This window comes from Archocentrus centrarchus, unplaced genomic scaffold (assembly GCF_007364275.1).
Source record: "Archocentrus centrarchus isolate MPI-CPG fArcCen1 unplaced genomic scaffold, fArcCen1 scaffold_24_ctg1_1, whole genome shotgun sequence".
Lineage (NCBI taxonomy): Eukaryota > Metazoa > Chordata > Actinopteri > Cichliformes > Cichlidae > Archocentrus > Archocentrus centrarchus.
The window spans coordinates 1,033,778-1,052,553 of NW_022060255.1; the positions used below are offsets into that span (position 1 = coordinate 1,033,778).

Genomic DNA, 18,776 nt, shown 5'->3' on the forward strand with positions numbered 1-18,776 from the left:
AATAATTTATAGACTGCATAATTTTAAATGTAGCAGACTGCCTGCTACAAACCACTTTGTCTTTTTAAGAAGAAGAAGAAGAAGAAGAAACAGCCTTTATTGTCCCCCAGAGGGGAAATTTGGGTGTAACAGCAGCCGCAGTTATTATAAATATAAATATAATAATTTACATTATTAAGAAAGAATATATATATATATATATATATATATATATATAAAATCAACAAACAAGATTAACCTTAATAATAATAATAATACTACTAATAATAATAACACTATATACAATGTACATGTTGTGCCTGTGTGTTGAACCTTAACAGGCCGGACTATTTACAGTATATTATATATTATCCTACATTGTGTAGGTTATTGTGGTTTTGTTGGGAGCAGTGATGGTTATAAAGTCTTACAGCTGCTGGGAGGAAGGATCTACGGTAACGCTCCTTTGTGCATTTAGGATGCAGCAGTCTGTCACTGAAGGAGCTCTCCAGTTCAGCAACAGTTTCATGCATGGGGTGGGAGACTTTGTCCATCAGTGATGTTATTTTGGTCAGAGTCCTTCTGTCTCCCACCACCTGCACTGAGTCGAGAGGACATCCTAGGACAGAGCTGGCTTTCCTGATGAGCTTGTCTATCCGCTTCCTCTCGGCTGTTGATAAGCTGCTGCTCCCACATACTGCTGCATAGAAGATGGCTGATGCCACCACAGAGTCATAGAAGGTCTTCAGGAGTGTCCCCTGCACTCCAAAAGACCTCAGCCTTCTCAGCAGGTAGAGTCTGCTCTGGCCCTTCCTGTAGAGCGCATCAGTGTTATGAGTCCAGTCCAGTTTATTGTTCAGGTGAACACCCAGGTACTTATAAGAGTCCACTATCTCAATGTCCACTCCCTGGATGTTCACCGGTGCCCGTGTGGTGGGTCTGTGCCTGCGGAAATCCACCACCAGCTCCTTGGTTTTTAGCGGCGTTGATCAGGAGGTGGTTCCGCTGGCACCAGCCCACAAAGTCCTGAGTCCAGCCCACAAACCTGTGATGAGGCCAACTATGGCAGAGTCGTCAGAGAACTTCTGCAGATGGCAGCGTGGGGAGTTGATGGAGAAGTCTGCAGTGTAGAGGGTGAAGAGGAACGGTGCCAGCACAGTTCCCTGTGGGGCCCCCGTACTGCAGACCAGCCTGTCAGAGACACAGCCCTGTGTCCTCACGTACTGTGGGCGGTCAGTGAGGTAGTCCAGTATCCACTCGGAGATGTGGTGGTCCACTCCTGACAGTTCCAGCTTGTCTCTCAGAAGTCCTGGCTGGATGGTGTTAAAAGCACTGGAGAAATCAAAGAACATGATCCTCACAGTGCTTCCAGGCTTCTCCAGGTGGGTCAGAGCTCGGTGCAGGAGGTAGATGATGGCGTCATCCACCCCGATGCCAGGCCGGTAGGCAAATTGTAGCGGGTCCAATGAAGACGACACCATGAGGCGTAGATGGTTGAGGACCAGCCTCTCGAGGGTCTTCATTAGATGCGATGTCAGGGCTACCGGCCTGTAACTGCTAAGATCCTTTGAATGTTTGGTCTTTGGTACCGGTACCACACAGGAGGTCTTCCACAGTTGTGGTACTTTCCCCAGCTTCAGGCTCAGGTTGAACATGTATCCCATGATGCCACACAGTTGATCTGCGCAGCACCTCAGGAGCCTGGAGCTGATGCCGTCTGGACCAGCAGCCTTTCGCACCTTGATTTTACGTAGCTCCTTCCTCACATGATGAGTTGAGAGGGACAAGACGGAGGTGGGGGATGGGGGTTGTGAGATGGAGTCCTCAGAAGTGAAGGCGGTGGGTGATGGCTGAGAGCTGAGAGGTGTGAGGTCCCAAGAAGAAGAAAGGTTGGCAGTCATTAAAGATGGTGGGGCTGACAGCAGGGGGGACTGGGCTGGGGGAGGGGTGGGTGGCTGGTCAAACCTGTTAAAGAACTGGTTCAGGTTGTTCACCCACTCTAAGTCTCCCACAACCCTAGGGCTTGGTTTGTGGCCTGAAATTGAGTTCAAACTCCTCCAAACCCCACTGATGTTGCTCTGCTGTAGCTGGTCCTCCATCTTCTTCCTGTAGATGTTTTTTCCATCCCTGATTTTCCTTCTCAGATGCTTCTGCACAGCTCTCAGCTCCTCCTTATTTCCTGATCTAAAGGCTCTCTTCTTCTCCTTCAGGAGAGCCTTTATTTCAGAGTTGATCCAGGGTTTGTTGTTTGAAAAACACCGTACCCTCCTGGTGGGCACAGTGTTTTCAACGCAGAAATTAATGTAATCAGTGATGCAGTCCGTGATGCTGTCGATGTCCTCCCCATGAGGGGCACAAAGCTCTTCCCACACAGTGGAGCTAAAGCAGTCTCTCAGAGCTTCTTCAGTCTCCTCAGACCATTTCTTCACTGTGTGTGTCACAACTGGTTCTCTGTGTACCAAGGGTTTGTACACAGGCTGGAGATGAACCAGGTTGTGATCTGAGCCCCCCAGGGGAGGCAGAGGTGATGAGCTGTATGCCTCCTTGATACAGTAGATCCAGTGTGTTGGTATTTCTGGTGTGGCAGGTGACATAATGGGTGAAGGTGGGGAGAGTGGAGGACAGGGAGACGTGGTTAAAGTCCCCTGAGATCAGAAAGAGGGCCTGTGGGTGCTGTGTTTGGAGTCTGCTGGTAGTAGCATGGAGGACATCGCAGGCTGCAGCAGCGTTAGCAGAGGGCGGCACATACACAGTTATCACAATAACATGTGAAAACTCCCGAGGAAGATAGTACGGCCTCATACTAACAGCGAGCAGTTCAATGTCCTTACTGCAGAGCGTCTCTTTGATGGTTAGATGTCTGGAGTTGCACCATCTATCGTTCACAAACACAGCCAGACCCCCGCCCCTCTTCTTACCACTCTCCTTGGTTCTGTCGGCACGGATCAAATGAAAGCCGTCCGTGTTTATGTGTGAGTCCGGGGTTAGCTCGGTTAGCCACGTCTCCGTCAGGCACATGAGGCTGCTCTCCCGGTAGCTCCTTTGATGTCGCGTTAGCGCCGCCAGCTCGTCCACTTTGTTGGGAAGAGATCTCACGTTTCCCATGATGATGGACGGGATGACGGGTCTGTACCTTCTCCCCTGGCAACGACGACCTATGCCCGCACGTCTCCGGTGTCTCTTCCTTCTCAGTTCGCGGGGAATATCAAGTTGTTCTGCAGGAGTAGGCACAGCGGAGCTCCCGATGGAGATCAGCTGGTCCCGAGAGTAAACAATAGGAGCGTGGCCACTCTCACAGTCTCCAAACATAAACACCATAAAAAGGGTAAATAAAAACAAAGTTTTCCAGAAAAAAGTCTGCTCCATCATGAGGAAAAAGAGCAGAAGATACAGAAACACAAAAACACATCTAATACTAAACAAAATGAGAAAAAACACGGAATTACTGCGGAGCTGCTGAAACTGGCTGCCTGCTCACGCTGCGCCGGTTTTTCTGTAAATTAAAATCGTGCTCTGAAAGCGGTGCTCAAAAGAAACCTTTGGATCAAATAAATTAATACTGCGTATCTCTGGTAAATCGCTTCAGTGGTTTTAAGGGCAGAAACTACCTTTGCAGACACGTAAGAGAGCCCAGACTATCATTAGCATTACAGAGGATTCTTCTGAATTCTCTCTCTCTCCCACCCCCACCGTGGACCGCTGCGGCCGGCTCACCAGCTGAGTGCCGCAATTTTAAGAGGCAGCATCTCTAAATTGTAATAGGCATACAGTTTAAGTACTGTATGCTCATTAAGACAGGGATAAGACAGTGTACCGTCTTCAGAGGAAACAACAGAAAGTATTTATGACAGTAAAAACAGTCCAGTTTGTATTTCTTGTAACTGTAGGACCACATTTTTCCCGTTTTAGTGCTTGTTGATCTGCTGTCCTGCATGATTTGCATCACAGTTTAATTTTTCCACTTCTCAGTGATTGTAGGTTACATTTTAGGGGTCTCCATGTTCCTTTCTGACTGCAAATTAAAACCCAATTAAAATCATAGTTACCAACAAATTACAGGGTTGAGCAGGTTCTGATGCAGGCTGTTTATTAGACATCTTAGTTGCTACACAAATAGTTAAAAAGACACAGACAGTAACATAGTGAAGACTGAGTTACACACACAGAGTAACAGAAAGAAGAAAGAACCTGTTGATCATGCCCCGGCTTCCTCATCACTCCCTCCGACCGAGGAGAGCCCGTGCTGAGATTAAGTATGAGTCCAAATAAAATCAAACTTTCCAAATGATCCATGGAGATGAGCAAGCTCTGTTGCAAAAAGTTACTAGTACTTAGAAATATACAAACACAAAAAACAAAAGTCAAAAAGCAAGAAGCCCTCATGGGAGGTTGTGCCTTAGTAGCTGCTGGAAAAACGGGCAACATGAACAAAGACTATCGCTACATCTTCTCTTCTTTCTTCTCTCCTCTTCTAAGCGTGGTATTTATACTCTTCCTCAATCCTTTGTTTCAGGTTTTTGCTTGGTCAGCATCTTTGAAAACTGGGTCACCTGTTATCCCCTACAGATACCCAGCAGAGACTCTTATTAATCCTCCCCATTATCTAAAAGGGCACAAACAGCCCAGAGCATTTTTCAGCCATCATCATGACAGTAAGCAAAATCCCTTACACTGACCGTCAAGGTTGACCCTCTCATGGCTCTCTTAATAAAGTGCTCATTAAAAAGGATTTACGACTGCTCTGACTTTACACTTGCTATATGATGGGAGAATTTGAGGCCAATTTTGCCTGAGGGCAGATTATTCTGGCAGCTTTATGCTCAGCCCCTAAAACAAATCAAAAACTGGGCAAAGGTTCTGACAGGTGTCCTGCCCATGAACCCCATTGGGTTATTTTGTTAAAATTGCTGAGCTTGGCAGAAATCTTGGGATGTGCAAGCAGTTCAACTCTGGGCCACAGCAGATGGCACGGTACAGGAAGCAGAACCTCCGTGAGTGGGCTATGCATACCCGCTTAGCTTATGGCAGACAGCTAGTGAATAGCTTCGGCCCCTGAACATGAATAAGAGCAATTCTAGCTGGCCTCAAATCCTCCCACCACTCTTAGAAACACAGTAGGCATTTTTATTTCAGTGTAAAAAGCAGTTTAGTTGCAAATGAAACAGAAAGAGAAAATTATTAACTGTGAATATCAGCATTGGGGTAAAAAAAACACAAAAACCTGATCAGGTGTGAAATAAAACACTTCCTGCAGACAAGGAGCTCCGCCCACCCCCGTCTCTGTGTCTGTAGAAATTTCTGAGCGAACTGTTAAAACCCGGTCAGAATACTTTTGGATGCATTCAGGAAAACTCTGACACTTAGACCATTTTTGTTAACTTGGGTCAATAATGAAAAAATTATCGAAGCTTGTTTCCACCACTAAAAAAAAAAAAATAAATCACCATCCCTAACTCAAAATTCCAAGTTACTTTCTCGAAATTTCGAGTAACATATCTCAAATATTTGTGTTAATAACTCGAACTTCCGAATTACTGCTACCAATGAAGAAGCTCTGAGAAAGAGGTCATTTCCTTGTTACCTGGAGGCAGATGCTGCCAGCGCATGCACACTCAAAATGGGGTAGCAACAGTATCAGTAAGCTAGCAGTTTTTAGTAAACGTGAACAAATTGTTGGCATGTTTTTGACAGTCAACGGTAAAAATGTCACAATTTCGAGTTATTAATTTGAAAATTTGACATATGTAACTCAAAATTTCGAAATATGGATGGTGAATTTTTTTCTTTTAGTGGTGGAAACAAGCTTCCATAGAGCATGAGAAACTCCCAGTTTCAACATCAAAAAATAAACCACTCAAAACTGAACGTTAAGTTGGAAAACCTTAAATTTGGTCTAAGCTGCTTTTATTGGTGCTCTCTGAACGTCCCGTTTTCCTGAAAGCACCATGAGCTTTGCTCTCAGTCACATCACCCAGACCGTTTCCCTGCCCCACCTCCATAAAGTTAGCACTGGTCTAATTCACTTTAATTTGGTGGCTCAGTACTCCAAAATCTCTCATTTCTTTATATTTTACAGGAAACAGGTGCAGCCATTTATTGAAACATACATGAATGCAGTTTATAAGGTTCAACATGGAGCCTGAAAGTCAGTATTTGGTATGACCTCCTTTATTCTTCAGCACAGTCTGATCTCTCTGAGGCAGCTTTCTGTAATTTCTGAAGTAGTCTTCAGGAACAGTTCTCCAGGCTTCTTGAAGGTCATCCAAAGCTCTTCTTTGGATGTTTCTGCCTTTTGTTGCATTCACTGTCAGGACGCTCCCACACTGCTTCAGTAATGTTGAACTCTGGGCTCTGGGGAGACCAATCAATGACTGATCGTGCTCCAATGTGTGTTTTTCTATCCAGGTATGCTTTTACTGCAGTGCCAGCATGTTTGAGACTTTTCTGTGCTGATAAATAACTTTTGACAAGATCTCAGCACCAGTGGATGAAATGCAGCCCCAAACCATGACAGAACCTCCTCTGTGTTTCACAGACAGCTGTAGATGCTGCACCTCCCTCCTGATCTCCTCCATACATATCGATTATAAGTTGAACAAAAATTTCCAATTTGTGCTCATCACTCTATAAAACCCATTGTTAAGTACCATTTTTGAGTAATTCATAGTTCATTTTTAAGGAGCTTTAAAAAAATTCCGTAAAGCAGGATTCAGATGCCCAAACCACCTCAACTGGCTCCTTTTTGATGTGGGGAAGCAGCAGCTCTACACTGTTTTACAGATGTGTGTCAACATAGACAGCCCTACAACATCCAAAGCCTTCAGGAACTCAGGGCAAATCTCATCCACCCCAGGGGCCCTGCCATTAAGGAGCTGTTTAACCATCTCAGTGATCTCACCCCTAAGGATGGGCGAGCTTATAGTTATTAATCTCATCCACAGACTCTGCTCCTTGACTCCTTCATCAGTTTGGTGGCTCTCTTCACCTGAGTGTCCTAAACATATGGCTGCAGATCTGATGATACGATTACAAAATCGATCATCAATCTGTGACCTAGAGTCTCCTGGTTCCACCTGCACTTATGGACATCTTTATGTTCAAACATGGAGTTTGTTATTGTCAAACTGTGATTTGCACAGCTGTCAAATCACAAAACACCAGGTCACCACAAAATGTGGTTTTCCATTTGTTTAGTGTTTAACGCAAAGCAATCAACACGAGTGACCAATGGTTCTTGCTGTGCCGTACCACAGTGTTGGCATGCAAACAGGCCAATACACATGCATAGATATTTGGGCCTTTTGCATTCATTCATACTGGGCAGAGGACGAACTGAAGATTTTGCTGGTGGAGCCTCAAAACAAAATATTATTTATTAAAAAGTCGGTAAATTACTATATTTACATTTTTGAAAAAGAGGCACCTCAGCATTGGATATGAAATGAAATGAAATTGCTAAAATTTGCCATAAAATCCAGATTAAAAAAAAAAAAAAAACTCTTTTTATAATAAGTATCCAGGCAGATTTAGAAGGTTTTGAACTCTTCATGTTTCTGTATTCTTTAAAAAAAAAAAAACTATAACAAAAGTAGATTGTGCAGAAATAAACTCGTTGCTCTCAGCTAATATTTTATTGTTTCCTGTGCTAAATATATCAATAATGAGAACAACTGTGCACAATTGCAGCATTTCCATAAAACTGTCAACATAACAAAAGAGAACATGTAAGAGGACTTCCACATCACATCATGAAAAATAATATAGATTTGAAAGAAAAATTGATATCTCCAATGATAATATATTACCTAGGATACAATGTTAATTTTATTTTACTTCATGAGAGCATCAGGCCCTCACACTGTCTGCAGAGAAAAGTTCCAGCCCTCAGACAAATGTAGTTGATGACCCCTGACCTAAACACTTGAATCCCATCATTAAAAAAAGCTGTTTTGTTTTCCGTTGCACATAATTTTGTGTTTAGCCCACCTGATGAGTTGTGATCTTTAGAAGCTCAGCTCTGCTGCCTCTGCTCATCAAAGTGGAACTGAGACACCAAAACATGATCAAAGCAGCTCTGTTAAAGGAGCAGGAACACAGGAACTAATGAGGAACCACTGAGAACTGGAGACCTCAGTCTGAGCCTGAAACAGGAGTGAAGAGCTGCTGGTTCCACAGCAGAGGAGATGATGGAGGATCACACTCACTGACACCTGTCTGTCTGTCTGTCTGTCTGTCTGTCTCATGTTCTGCTCTGTTCTCCTCTCAGATTATCCATTGGAGATGGTGGAGGTGACACAGGAGGAGAAGTCTGTCCTGCTGCCCTTTAAATTCACAGAAGATCTTCCTCAGGACGTCAGAGTGGAGTGGAAACACAGGAACATGAAGGTCCATGAGTATCAGAGCAACCCAAACCAACCTCTGCTACAGGACCAGGATCACAGAGATCGCACAGAGATGAATGAAGATCCACTGAGAGCTAAAGACCTCAGTCTGACACTGAAAGACCCCCAACTTAGTGACCATGGTGGCTACACCTGCACCGTCTACAACAAGGGTGGAGACATCCTGCTACACAAAGTGGTGTCACTAAATGTCACAGGTGAGAAAAACAGCTGTTTGTGCAGCCTCACACATCAACACACAAGCAGTTTATTTACAGTGCAGATGATGGAGGACCACTGACACCTGTCTGTCTGTCTGTCTGTCTGTCTGTCTGCTTCATGTCCTCCTCTCAGTTCCTGAGGTGCAGATGGTGGAAACAGTTAAAGCGGTGCAGTCTGTCATGCTGCCATTTAAAGTTGAAGTCAGCAAGCTTGAGGATGTGACAGTGGAGTGGAAACACAAAGACAAGAAAGTCCACGAGTATCAGAGAGAACAAAACCAGTCTCACATACAAGGACGCTCAGAGATGAAGAAAGAGCAAATAAATACTGGAGACCTCAGTCTGACCCTGAAAGACCCCCAACTTACTGACAGTGGAGTCTACACCTGCACCGTCTACAACAAGGATGGACTCATGCTGCTACAGAAATCAGTGACTCTCATTGTCAGAGGTGAGTGTAACAGCTGTTTGTCCAAAATGACTGTAAAAAGAATAAACAGTCACATGAAAGGGGCGGAGCTGGCAGCATCTGACCAATCAAAAAGTGCGTTTCTGTGTCATGATGATCCCTGTGAGTGCTGCCTGCTCAAATCAGAGACTTTGTTCAATGATTTTTTTATTAAAACTCTCATGAACCATACAAAGCAGCAAACATCAACACTGTTGTGAAAACTGTGAGAGCTGCAGAAACTCCTGAATCTGCTGCTTCAGCTCACAGAGCGCTAACGTTAACATTTTAATTCCACCTAATTATTTGGTCCACTTTGTAATAACTACACAGTGTTCAGCATTAGTAAGATATTAGTTAGTCCTTAAATCATCTATAAAGCATCACTCCTCCTTCATATGTCATTGATAAACAATAATCAATAATCTCATATCTAACATGTTTAATGGCAGCATTTTTATCTAAATACAGTTATAATGAAGCAGTTATTTAGCAGCTGTTCATGGAGTCATTCAGAGTGTCAGGAGCGCAGCGAAGGAGGACCCAAGTGCAGACACAGACGGAGGCAAGACTATAGTGGGTTATGCAATTTATTGTCACCAGGGACACCATAAACAACGAGATGGCTCTCAGAGACTCCCGTAACACTGAACTCGAACACTTAAACTGTGGGAAGGGGTGCAACCACCGAGGGGTCGGTCTAGACGGAGGGAGAGGGAGAGATATGTTAGGGACTGTAGTTAGCATAACATAAATTGACATGGGGGGGACGGTAGCAGAGAAGTAGGCTTACGTGGGGAGCAATATGACAGAGTCCTGAGGGGAGGCAGATGGCTGGAGCGGTGTGCTGTTATCTTCAGGAGGGCAGGCAGGCAGGCAGGCAGGCAAGCAGACTAGGGGACGAGATGACTTCCCAAGCACTAGCAGACACTCTGGCAAGGACAGGAGACTAGAGCAGATCCACACCCCAACCCCCGCAGAGGGGGTTGGGGTGTGGGGTACCTATATTTAGGTACATATTGGTAAAAACCGATATGTACCTAAATATAATAATAAACGTGAATCCACTATGTACTCTTATGAAACTATAGCAGCAGCATCTGATGGTTTTGTTTCCTGACACTCCCGTTACCATTTTAGCTGGAGAAAAATAATCCCAATGGAGCGAAAATGCTCCTCAACAGAAGAACAAGACTCCTTAAAAAAATCACTGGAGATGAGCAGGTTTTGTTACCAAGGTTTATTAACAGACAAAGTTACAAAAAAGCAAAAGCAAGCAGAAGTCTCCTGGGAGTTTGCACCTTAGCAGTTAGCAAGAGAAAAACGGACAGCAACAGCACCCACACCGCACGAACACACTGCCCCAACTACTGCTACACACCGTCTTATATACTCTTTGCCTTTCTTTGTGTAAGGTTTTGTGCATAGTCAGTGATTTATAAGCATTCATTAGAAACTGTCATTAATTCTACTGACATTATCTGAAAAGGCACAAACATCCCGGAGCATCTTCAATACATCAACAAGACAGTAAGAAAAATTCATCACAATAATTGTCAGAAACAACCTCCTTGTGGCCATCCTATGGTACACCTGGAGAAGGATTTACAACTGCCCACACTTACACTAACCAGATGCAGGGGAGAAAGTGGGGCCCAATTTGCCTCTAGACTTGTTGCATAGACAGATTTACAATTTCTTGATTTGCATTTCAAAAATCTTTGGCTGTATAAGCAAGATAGCCTATGGCTAGGTCCACTGGACAGATTTATCTTTACCACCAGAGTAAATCAAAATTTGGGCACCCAGTATGATGGGTGCCCTATACATGAACCCAAAAAAAGACAGTTTTATGAGTACAGACCCCTAAGCATGAATTTGAATGACCAAGTGGTTCAACACGGGGCCACAGCAGAAGATGGGTATGCTTCGAGGATGATCTAAGAGGGCCTGTCCGACCACGGGGGCTGCTACAGAGAGGTGGCATAAGCTTCGGTGTCCTGCTCATGAATAAGAGCAATTCTACAGGCCTAAAACTCTCCTACCACTTCTAGACACACAGTAAAGTAACACGTTGAGTAAAATTTTATTTCAGTGAAAAACAGTTTAATTGTGATAAACAAAAGTAAGAATAGCTGTATACATCAGCATTAAGATAATAAGGTCTTTTGGAGTGCAGGGGACACTCCTGAAGACCTTCTATGACTCTGTGGTGGCATCAGCCATCTTCTATGCAGCAGTCTGTTGGAGCAGCAGCTTGTCTACAGCTGAGAGGAAGAGGATAGACAAGCTCATCAGGAAAGCCAGCTCTGTCCTAGGATGTCCTCTCGACTCAGTGCAGGTGGTGGGAGACAGAAGGACTCTGACCAAAATAACATCACTGATGGACAAAGTCTCCCATCCCATGCATGAAACTGTTGCTGAGCTGGAGAGCTCCTTCAGTGACAGACTGCTGCATCCTAAATGCACAAAGGAGCGTTACCGCAGATCCTTCCTCCCAGCACCTGTAAGACTTTATAACCATCACTGCTCCCAACAAAAACCACAATAGCCTACACAATGTAGGATAATATATAATATACTGTAAATAGTCCGGCACATCATGCACATTGTATATAGTGTTATTATTATTAGTAGTATTAAGGTTAATATTGTTTGTTGATTTTATATATATTCTTTTCTTAATAGTGTGAATTATTATATCTTTATTTATATTTGTAATAACTGCGGCTGCTGTTACACTCAAATTTCCCCTCTGTGGGACAATAAAAGCTGTTTCTTCTTCTTCTTCTTCTTCTTCTTCAACATCCTCTCTGCTTGGCTGGGTCCTCCTCACTGCTATCCCCGATGTTCTTTCATATAAATGCTTAAATGTACTAGTTCTTATACAGCTCTTTTCTACTCTAGTTGAGCACTCAAGGCGCTTTATACGAGGGTCATGTAGGCTAACCAACCTAGTTCTTTAAGGCCATTACACACATTGCATTTTTCCAAATAAATTGTCCTCATACAACCCACTGTGAAAAAAAGGAAGTGAACATCATCGAAGAGGTAATGAGGTCATGATGTTTTTAATCAAGAGAAGAAACAGATTCTGGGTTCATAAGAATGCAGGTTGATGCATGTTTTGATCCCAGAGTTTAAGCCTATGATATTTCAGGATGTCAGTGGGCAGGTTTTTTTTTTTTTTTTTTTTTTAAAGCCTGACATGTCTGGCAGATCTTGCTAGCAAAACTATGATCTGAATGTATTGTTGTGCCAAACATATTTACTCTTTTAAGAAGAGCCCCATAGGTTCTCTACAGGCTCCTCTTTTTAATGTTTGTCCCTTTACTTTATTTATTTGTTATGTTTCAAATACATATATCTGCACCAGAGTTGACAGGCTGAGGAAAAGGAACAGAGAAAAGAATGAAAAGAAAAAGGAAGAAAGAAAGAGAAAAAGGAGAATGCAGAGAATATAGAAAAAAAGGGGATAGAGCACAACTAAATGAACAAAAATAGTTCATCATTTGCTGAACCTGTGAGAGAAGAAAAAAAAAACATAAAAAATGCTAACAATACTTGGAAAAATAATTTTATGTGGGGAAAACGAAACAAACGAAGCATGGCTACACAAACCAACAAGTTTGTTAAGGTGTGGTTGCGTGGCTGTTTGTGTCTGTGTCATGAAATGTACTTACTAATGAGGGCAGAACGCTGCAGCTCGCCCCATCAGAAGCTAGAGGCAGGTAGAGAAAATCCCAGGGGTCATTTGGCCGTTTGAGCTCTTGTTGGCAGAGTTGGGATCACATCTGTGGAACAGAAATATTTCAGTGCCGACTGACCAGGAGCTGTGTGTAGCTGCGAGTCTGAGGTAATGTATTATTTTACTGTTCCCACATCACTGTATATTCAGTGTATTGGTGCGTGTTTTGCGCTATAAGCTCACATCATAGCAGCGCTTTGATTGGTCTGATTTTTGTTTCCTTGAAAGACAGAAAAATCTAATTTGATCTGAAAAAAAATGCCGCAAATTCATCCTGTGAAATGATGTGGTCAGTCTGAACGGCTGCATTAAGAAGGGGCGAGTGACAAAAAATATTTTTAACGCACAAAACATTCACACGGAATTTATGTGTCCAGTGTGTAAACCCCTTTCGACAGGTCGGTGAAGATTGTTGGTATAATTTTAGCAGTAACGCATCACTTGACCGAGACCAGCATTGTGACACATGTCATGAGTGAGTCATAGACGCATCTAATGGAGAGAATCCGCCCATTTTTCAAAATAAAATGTCATTCAGCCACATAATAAATAAAACATTAATAATGTAAGTAATTTATTTTTTTCAGTGCAGCCTGGTACCAAATGACCTACAGGCCGGTACCTGAGGATCTCTGATTTAAATTACACCAGAAATAGTTGTCTTAATTGGAAGGGAGTGTGAAATTTTTAAAAAGTAAGGCCAAATTGTATTGTACTTTTGACATCAATTCTTGGGCCAGAAGCAGGGGCAGGGCAGAATGGGGCCGCAGGGCGGGAGTTTAAGACCCCTGTCCTACAGTGTTTCGGGTCATTGTCATGCTGGAAGACCCAGCCACGGCCCATCTTCACTGCTTTTATTGAGGGAAGGAGGTTATTGGCCAAAATCTTGAGATGCATGACCCCCTCCATCCTCCCTTCAGTATGGTGCAGTTGTCCTTCACCCGTTTTCAGAAAAGCACCCCCAAATTATGATGTTTCCACCCCCATATTTCACGGTTGGGATGGTGTTCTTGAGGTTGTACTCATCTTTCTTCTTCCTCCATACACAGTGAGTGGAAGCCCAATGTGTTCACAAGCTGCCCAATCTGGCAACACTGTGCCATCCACCAACATTTGTCCGAACCGTCTAGATTCGTATTTGTGTTTATTTTTTTCATCAGGATTCATGTTCACACAAATACTGTGAATGAATGACCATATTTACAGTATTATAAATGAAATGTGCTTTGTGTTCTATCAGTTGTGTGCATCTAATTTTGTTAGATGCACAGATTCATTCTAGGCTCAGGAACCGAGACGAGAGACTCCCCCTGCTGCCCCTTTCCTTCTGTTACAACCAGAAATATTATAGTTAACGAAAACAAACAAATTACGAAAACTGAAATTATAAAAACATTGTCGTTAACTGAAATAAATAAAAACTAAAATTAAAAGGAAAAAACGACAACTAACTAAAACTGTATTGTGAGTTTAAAAAACTAACTAAAACTAACTGAAATTATAGATAAAATGACCTTCCTTTTCTTGTTTGTCATTTTATTTAACAGCCTTGTGGACATTTTCCGCTCTTCGAGTTTAAGCTGGGAGCGCCGTCGGGCCGCTGTTCGAAAAGTAATGGCAGCGGTCTGCCGAGAAAGCGGAAGAGTCCCATATGGAGTTTCTTTGAGTCCAATAATACAGATAGAAGAGTGTCTTGTTGTGAATGATGAAAAATGTATGGAACACGTCTCAGTGAGGAAAAAACACCACCGTCAAAGTCCACCTGAGAAGCGCACACAAGGAAACCGCTCCGGAGAAATGTGACTACTCCTCGCTGCCACGCAGCCGCAACGTTGTGATGAACCTGCTCCGTCCCTGTGTGTTTCCGGCCACTTTATCAATGAGAGAATAATCAATATAAGGACTCACAAATGTAAGCAAATTCCTGGAGGGAGCTGCTAAAACTGTCAGAATGGACGCAAGGGAATGAAGAAAGTGAAAAAACAGGGACAAATATGTTTGTGTAGAGTGATCGAGTGGTAGCTTACTTGAATAATGTACCTTTTATTTTGGCTTGGAAAAACTCACAACGTAGCTAGGCAACGGGTAAACAGTTACAGGGCACCAATGTTTGTGTGTGTGCCGTAAAGCAATATGGTGTCGTACAGCGTAGTACACAACAGCAGTTTACAGTACACTTTTTCAAATCAATAATATGACATCTCCTCCCTTTTCTGTCTTTTTTTTTTTTTTTCAAGAGTGCATCATATAAGTAGCAGGTTACTGTTAGTTAGCGTAGCTCATTTCCACACTAGATTACTATGCAAACATGGACTATGTAACATGCTTTTCTACTATATGGAACAGTTCATATAACTCTGTAATCAGCAAAATGAGGTTCAAAACAAAACGCAGCATCACCTCAAAACTTGAAGCACATTCTCTCTCTCTTTTTTTTCTTTTTTTTTTTTGGACACAAAACTCAAACTGCATCACAGAACAGGCATTAATGCTCTACTATTATTCACAACATATTAAGTCATTGGGTTTCTCTTTCACATCCTTGCTCCCTTCCCACCCTCCAAAGGCCTATAGTGGTAGACAGACACTAAAGGTCCAGTCTTATGACCGGTTTGCACACACGTCCAGATCTGGTACGAACTTGCACTGGTGAGTCTGATTGTGTGTGCGTGACAACCTGACCAGAGTCAGAGGGGGGTAGTCTCAAGAGTGAGGGTACATGCAGATTTGGACGGTTCGACTGCAGTACACTCAGCTGGTGGGGAAATGGAAGCCGTGGCAAGCTGTGAGGAATGGTCCCGACGAAGATGGCGCCGATCCCTCCGAAACGATGTTCCCTGCGGTGTGTGGATGAGGTAAGACCTCGGGGTAACACATTCCTTGGATACTACTGCAGGTGTCACCCATGTCCTTTCTTGATCCAGCTTGGTGACAACTGCATCACCTGGCTGCAGTGGTGAAAGTGGTCTGGCCCCATGGCGACGATTGTAGTAAAAAGCCTGTTTGGCCTTTTCAGTAGCATCCCTTTGCATAACAGTTTTTCTATTGGGCTATTTAGGTTGAAGATTTTTCTCTAGGGTAGGGAGAGTTGTTCTAATCTTTCTCCCCATGAGGGGCTCAGCTGGACTGACTCCTGTTGTAGCACAGGGTGTTCACCTATAACACATGAGAGCTAGGAGGGGGTCTTCCTGTTTAAGGATTCTCTTAGCGGTCTGCACCGCTCTCTCTGCGTGAGCATTTCCTTGAGGACGGTGAGGACTTGAGGTTAAATGTTTAATGTCCATTTGTTGTGCTAGTTCTTTGAATTCTGCGCTGGAAAACTGAGGTCCATTGTCACTCACCATCTCATCAGGGATCCCAAATCTAGCAAAGATTGCTTTCAGTCGGTGAATAATCTGAGTTCTTGTTGTGGAAGACAAGTGCAGAATCTCTAGAAAACGGGAGTAGTAGTCTGATACTATGAGGTAGTTATTCTTGTTGTGTTCACAGAGGTCAAGTGCGATACGTTTCCAAGGTTGACCAGGCAGAGGTGTTGAGATGAGTGGCTCTTTTTGCTGTGTCCGTCCCTGACAGGTTTGGCATTGCATTACAGTCTCTTTGAGCTCGGTAGAGAGCCCTGGCCACCAAACAGAGGAGTTTGCCCGGTCTCTACGCTTTGTAAGTCCTTGGTGTCCTTCATGTATTTTCACAGGGATCTCTGCTCTTTGTGACTTTGGAATGACAATCCTGCATCCTCATATTACTAGACCATTTGTCTCTGACAGTTCATTTTTCACTTTTGCATATGCTCTGGCATTCAGTGGAACTTTATCTCTGTATTCTGGCCATCCATTTCTTATGTACTTTATGACAGTTTGTAGTTCACAATCTGTTGCGGTGGCTGCTTTGATGCTGTCCATTCGACCCTTAGAGGCTGGAATGCCTAGCATTACAGTAGCTATGTAGCACTCCACCTCACTGTGTGTGTCAGTCTTTTCTTTGGTATAAGTCTGTGGGCCACGAAACAAGGCATCAGCTACTACGAGGGTTTTACCTGGCATGTAGACAGCTTCTGGTTTGTATCTCATGAGCCAGATTAGGAGACGCTGGCACCTCAGGGGAACATTGTCTAAGCTCCTGCTGTTAACGAGTGGTACTAGTGGTCTGTGATTGGTCTCCAGTCTGAACTGATCTAATCCACAAAGGTACTTATCAAACTTCTCGCAAGCCCATACACTCGCCAGGCACTCTTTCTCTATCTGGGTGTATCTTGTCTCAGTCTCAGTGAGACATCTGGAGCTGTAGGCAACTGGTTTCCACTCTTCTCCATGGAGTTGAAGTAACACAACTCCCAGACCAAAGCTAGGATATATATATATATATATATATATATATATATATATATATATATATATATATATATATATACATATATATATATATATATATATATATATATATATATATATATATATATATATTAGGGGTGGGACTTTAACGCGTTAATTTCGATTAATTAATTACGGGGAAATTAACGCGTTAAAAATTTTAACGCATTTTAATCGCACTTTGCACCGTGGAACGTTTCTCAGTGCGAGAGTTCCCGGCATAGGGGCTGCATCCTGCGAAGGACCCGGCCCACGTCTTTCGCAGCCCACGAAGACAGCAAAGGCCGGAAGTGAGCAGCTAGCCTTCATATCAGCTGCCGTCACCTCTGTGTAGCTCATGTCGCCTAGCAACCGTGAGTGCGAAGCACAGCTGTGTAAAAGCAGCTGTTAAACGGAGAACGAACTTTTTCTCCTTTTTGTGGTTTAATTTTACGTATTTAATACAAAATAAGCTGTTAAAACAAGCATAACAACATCAAGGAATACAGCTGAGGGAAGGATTAATTTCCAACTATAACAAGTGAGACATTAATGTTGAATAAAACTATCCAGTTATGATGCTTAACTTTAATTTCAGGAGTTTGCTTATCACAGGAGCACTTCCACCCTTCGTTGGTCTGTGTAGTAGACTGGTGGGAAAATAAACAAGATTTTGAAGTTTAAGCTTATGTATATTGATTTATTCATCAACCAAACTTAAATTAATATTTCTCATGTAAAATATTGAAATGCGATTAAAATGCGATTATTTTCGATTAATTAATTACAAAGCTTGTAATTAATTCGATTAATTTTTTTAATCGAGTCCCACCCCTAATATATATATATATATATATATATATATATATACATATAAATAATTAAAGGAAGAAAAAAAAATTATGCTAATCAATTATCTTACTTGGGACAAAGGTGTGGGGGACACAATAAATTAAAACCAGCAAATGATGAAGGAAATAAATAACAAAGATTATTAATACAGTACTTCTGTAAAGTCTGGTTTTAAAGGTTTTATGTATCTGACCCATTTAAGCCATAGGTCAATAAATTTACTTTTCTCGAGGCGGATGAAAGAAGTAATTGCTTCCATTATGTAAATCTCATTAACCACATCTATCCACTCAGAGACTGTAGGGGGCTCAGGAAGCAACCAGCGTCTTGTGAGTGCTTTTTTACAAGCTGATATAAAAATGGCAAATAAGTACTTATCAACAGGTCTGATCAGAAAATCACAATTCCCCATAAATAAATGACGGAACTGTAAAGGTATTTTGTTATTGAGAACAATAGTTATAATTTTGTGAACCTCTTCCCAAAATGGTTTTATTTTTGAACATTCCCAAAATATATGCCAATGGTCAGCTTCCCGAGAACCACACTGCCTCCAACACTCAACACTCAACTCTGCAGAATCAAAATGTGCTTTTTGCTTTGGTGTTATAAAAAAAACAAATAAGACATTTCCAATTAAACTCCCGCCACATATGAGAATTTGTACATTTCCATTGACACTTACATAAATTTAACCAATCGTCTGTAGGTATAGTTACATTACATTTCCTTTCCCATCTTGCTGTGATGTAGTCTGTGGAATGGGTATTTTTCATCAGTAGCCCTTTATAAATACTAGAA

General features: G+C 42.6%; 1 protein-coding gene across 1 annotated transcript in view; it reads left to right on the plus strand.

Annotated features, from left to right (window-relative positions):
* Positions 1–18,776, plus strand: part of LOC115775839 (uncharacterized) — a 71,932-nt gene that overhangs the window by 15,379 nt on the left and 37,777 nt on the right. Inside the window, exon 4 of the mRNA XM_030723363.1 lies at positions 8,246–8,578. Within this exon, the coding sequence (XP_030579223.1) occupies positions 8,246–8,578 (333 nt within the window). The remainder of the gene's footprint in view (positions 1–8,245; positions 8,579–18,776) is intronic.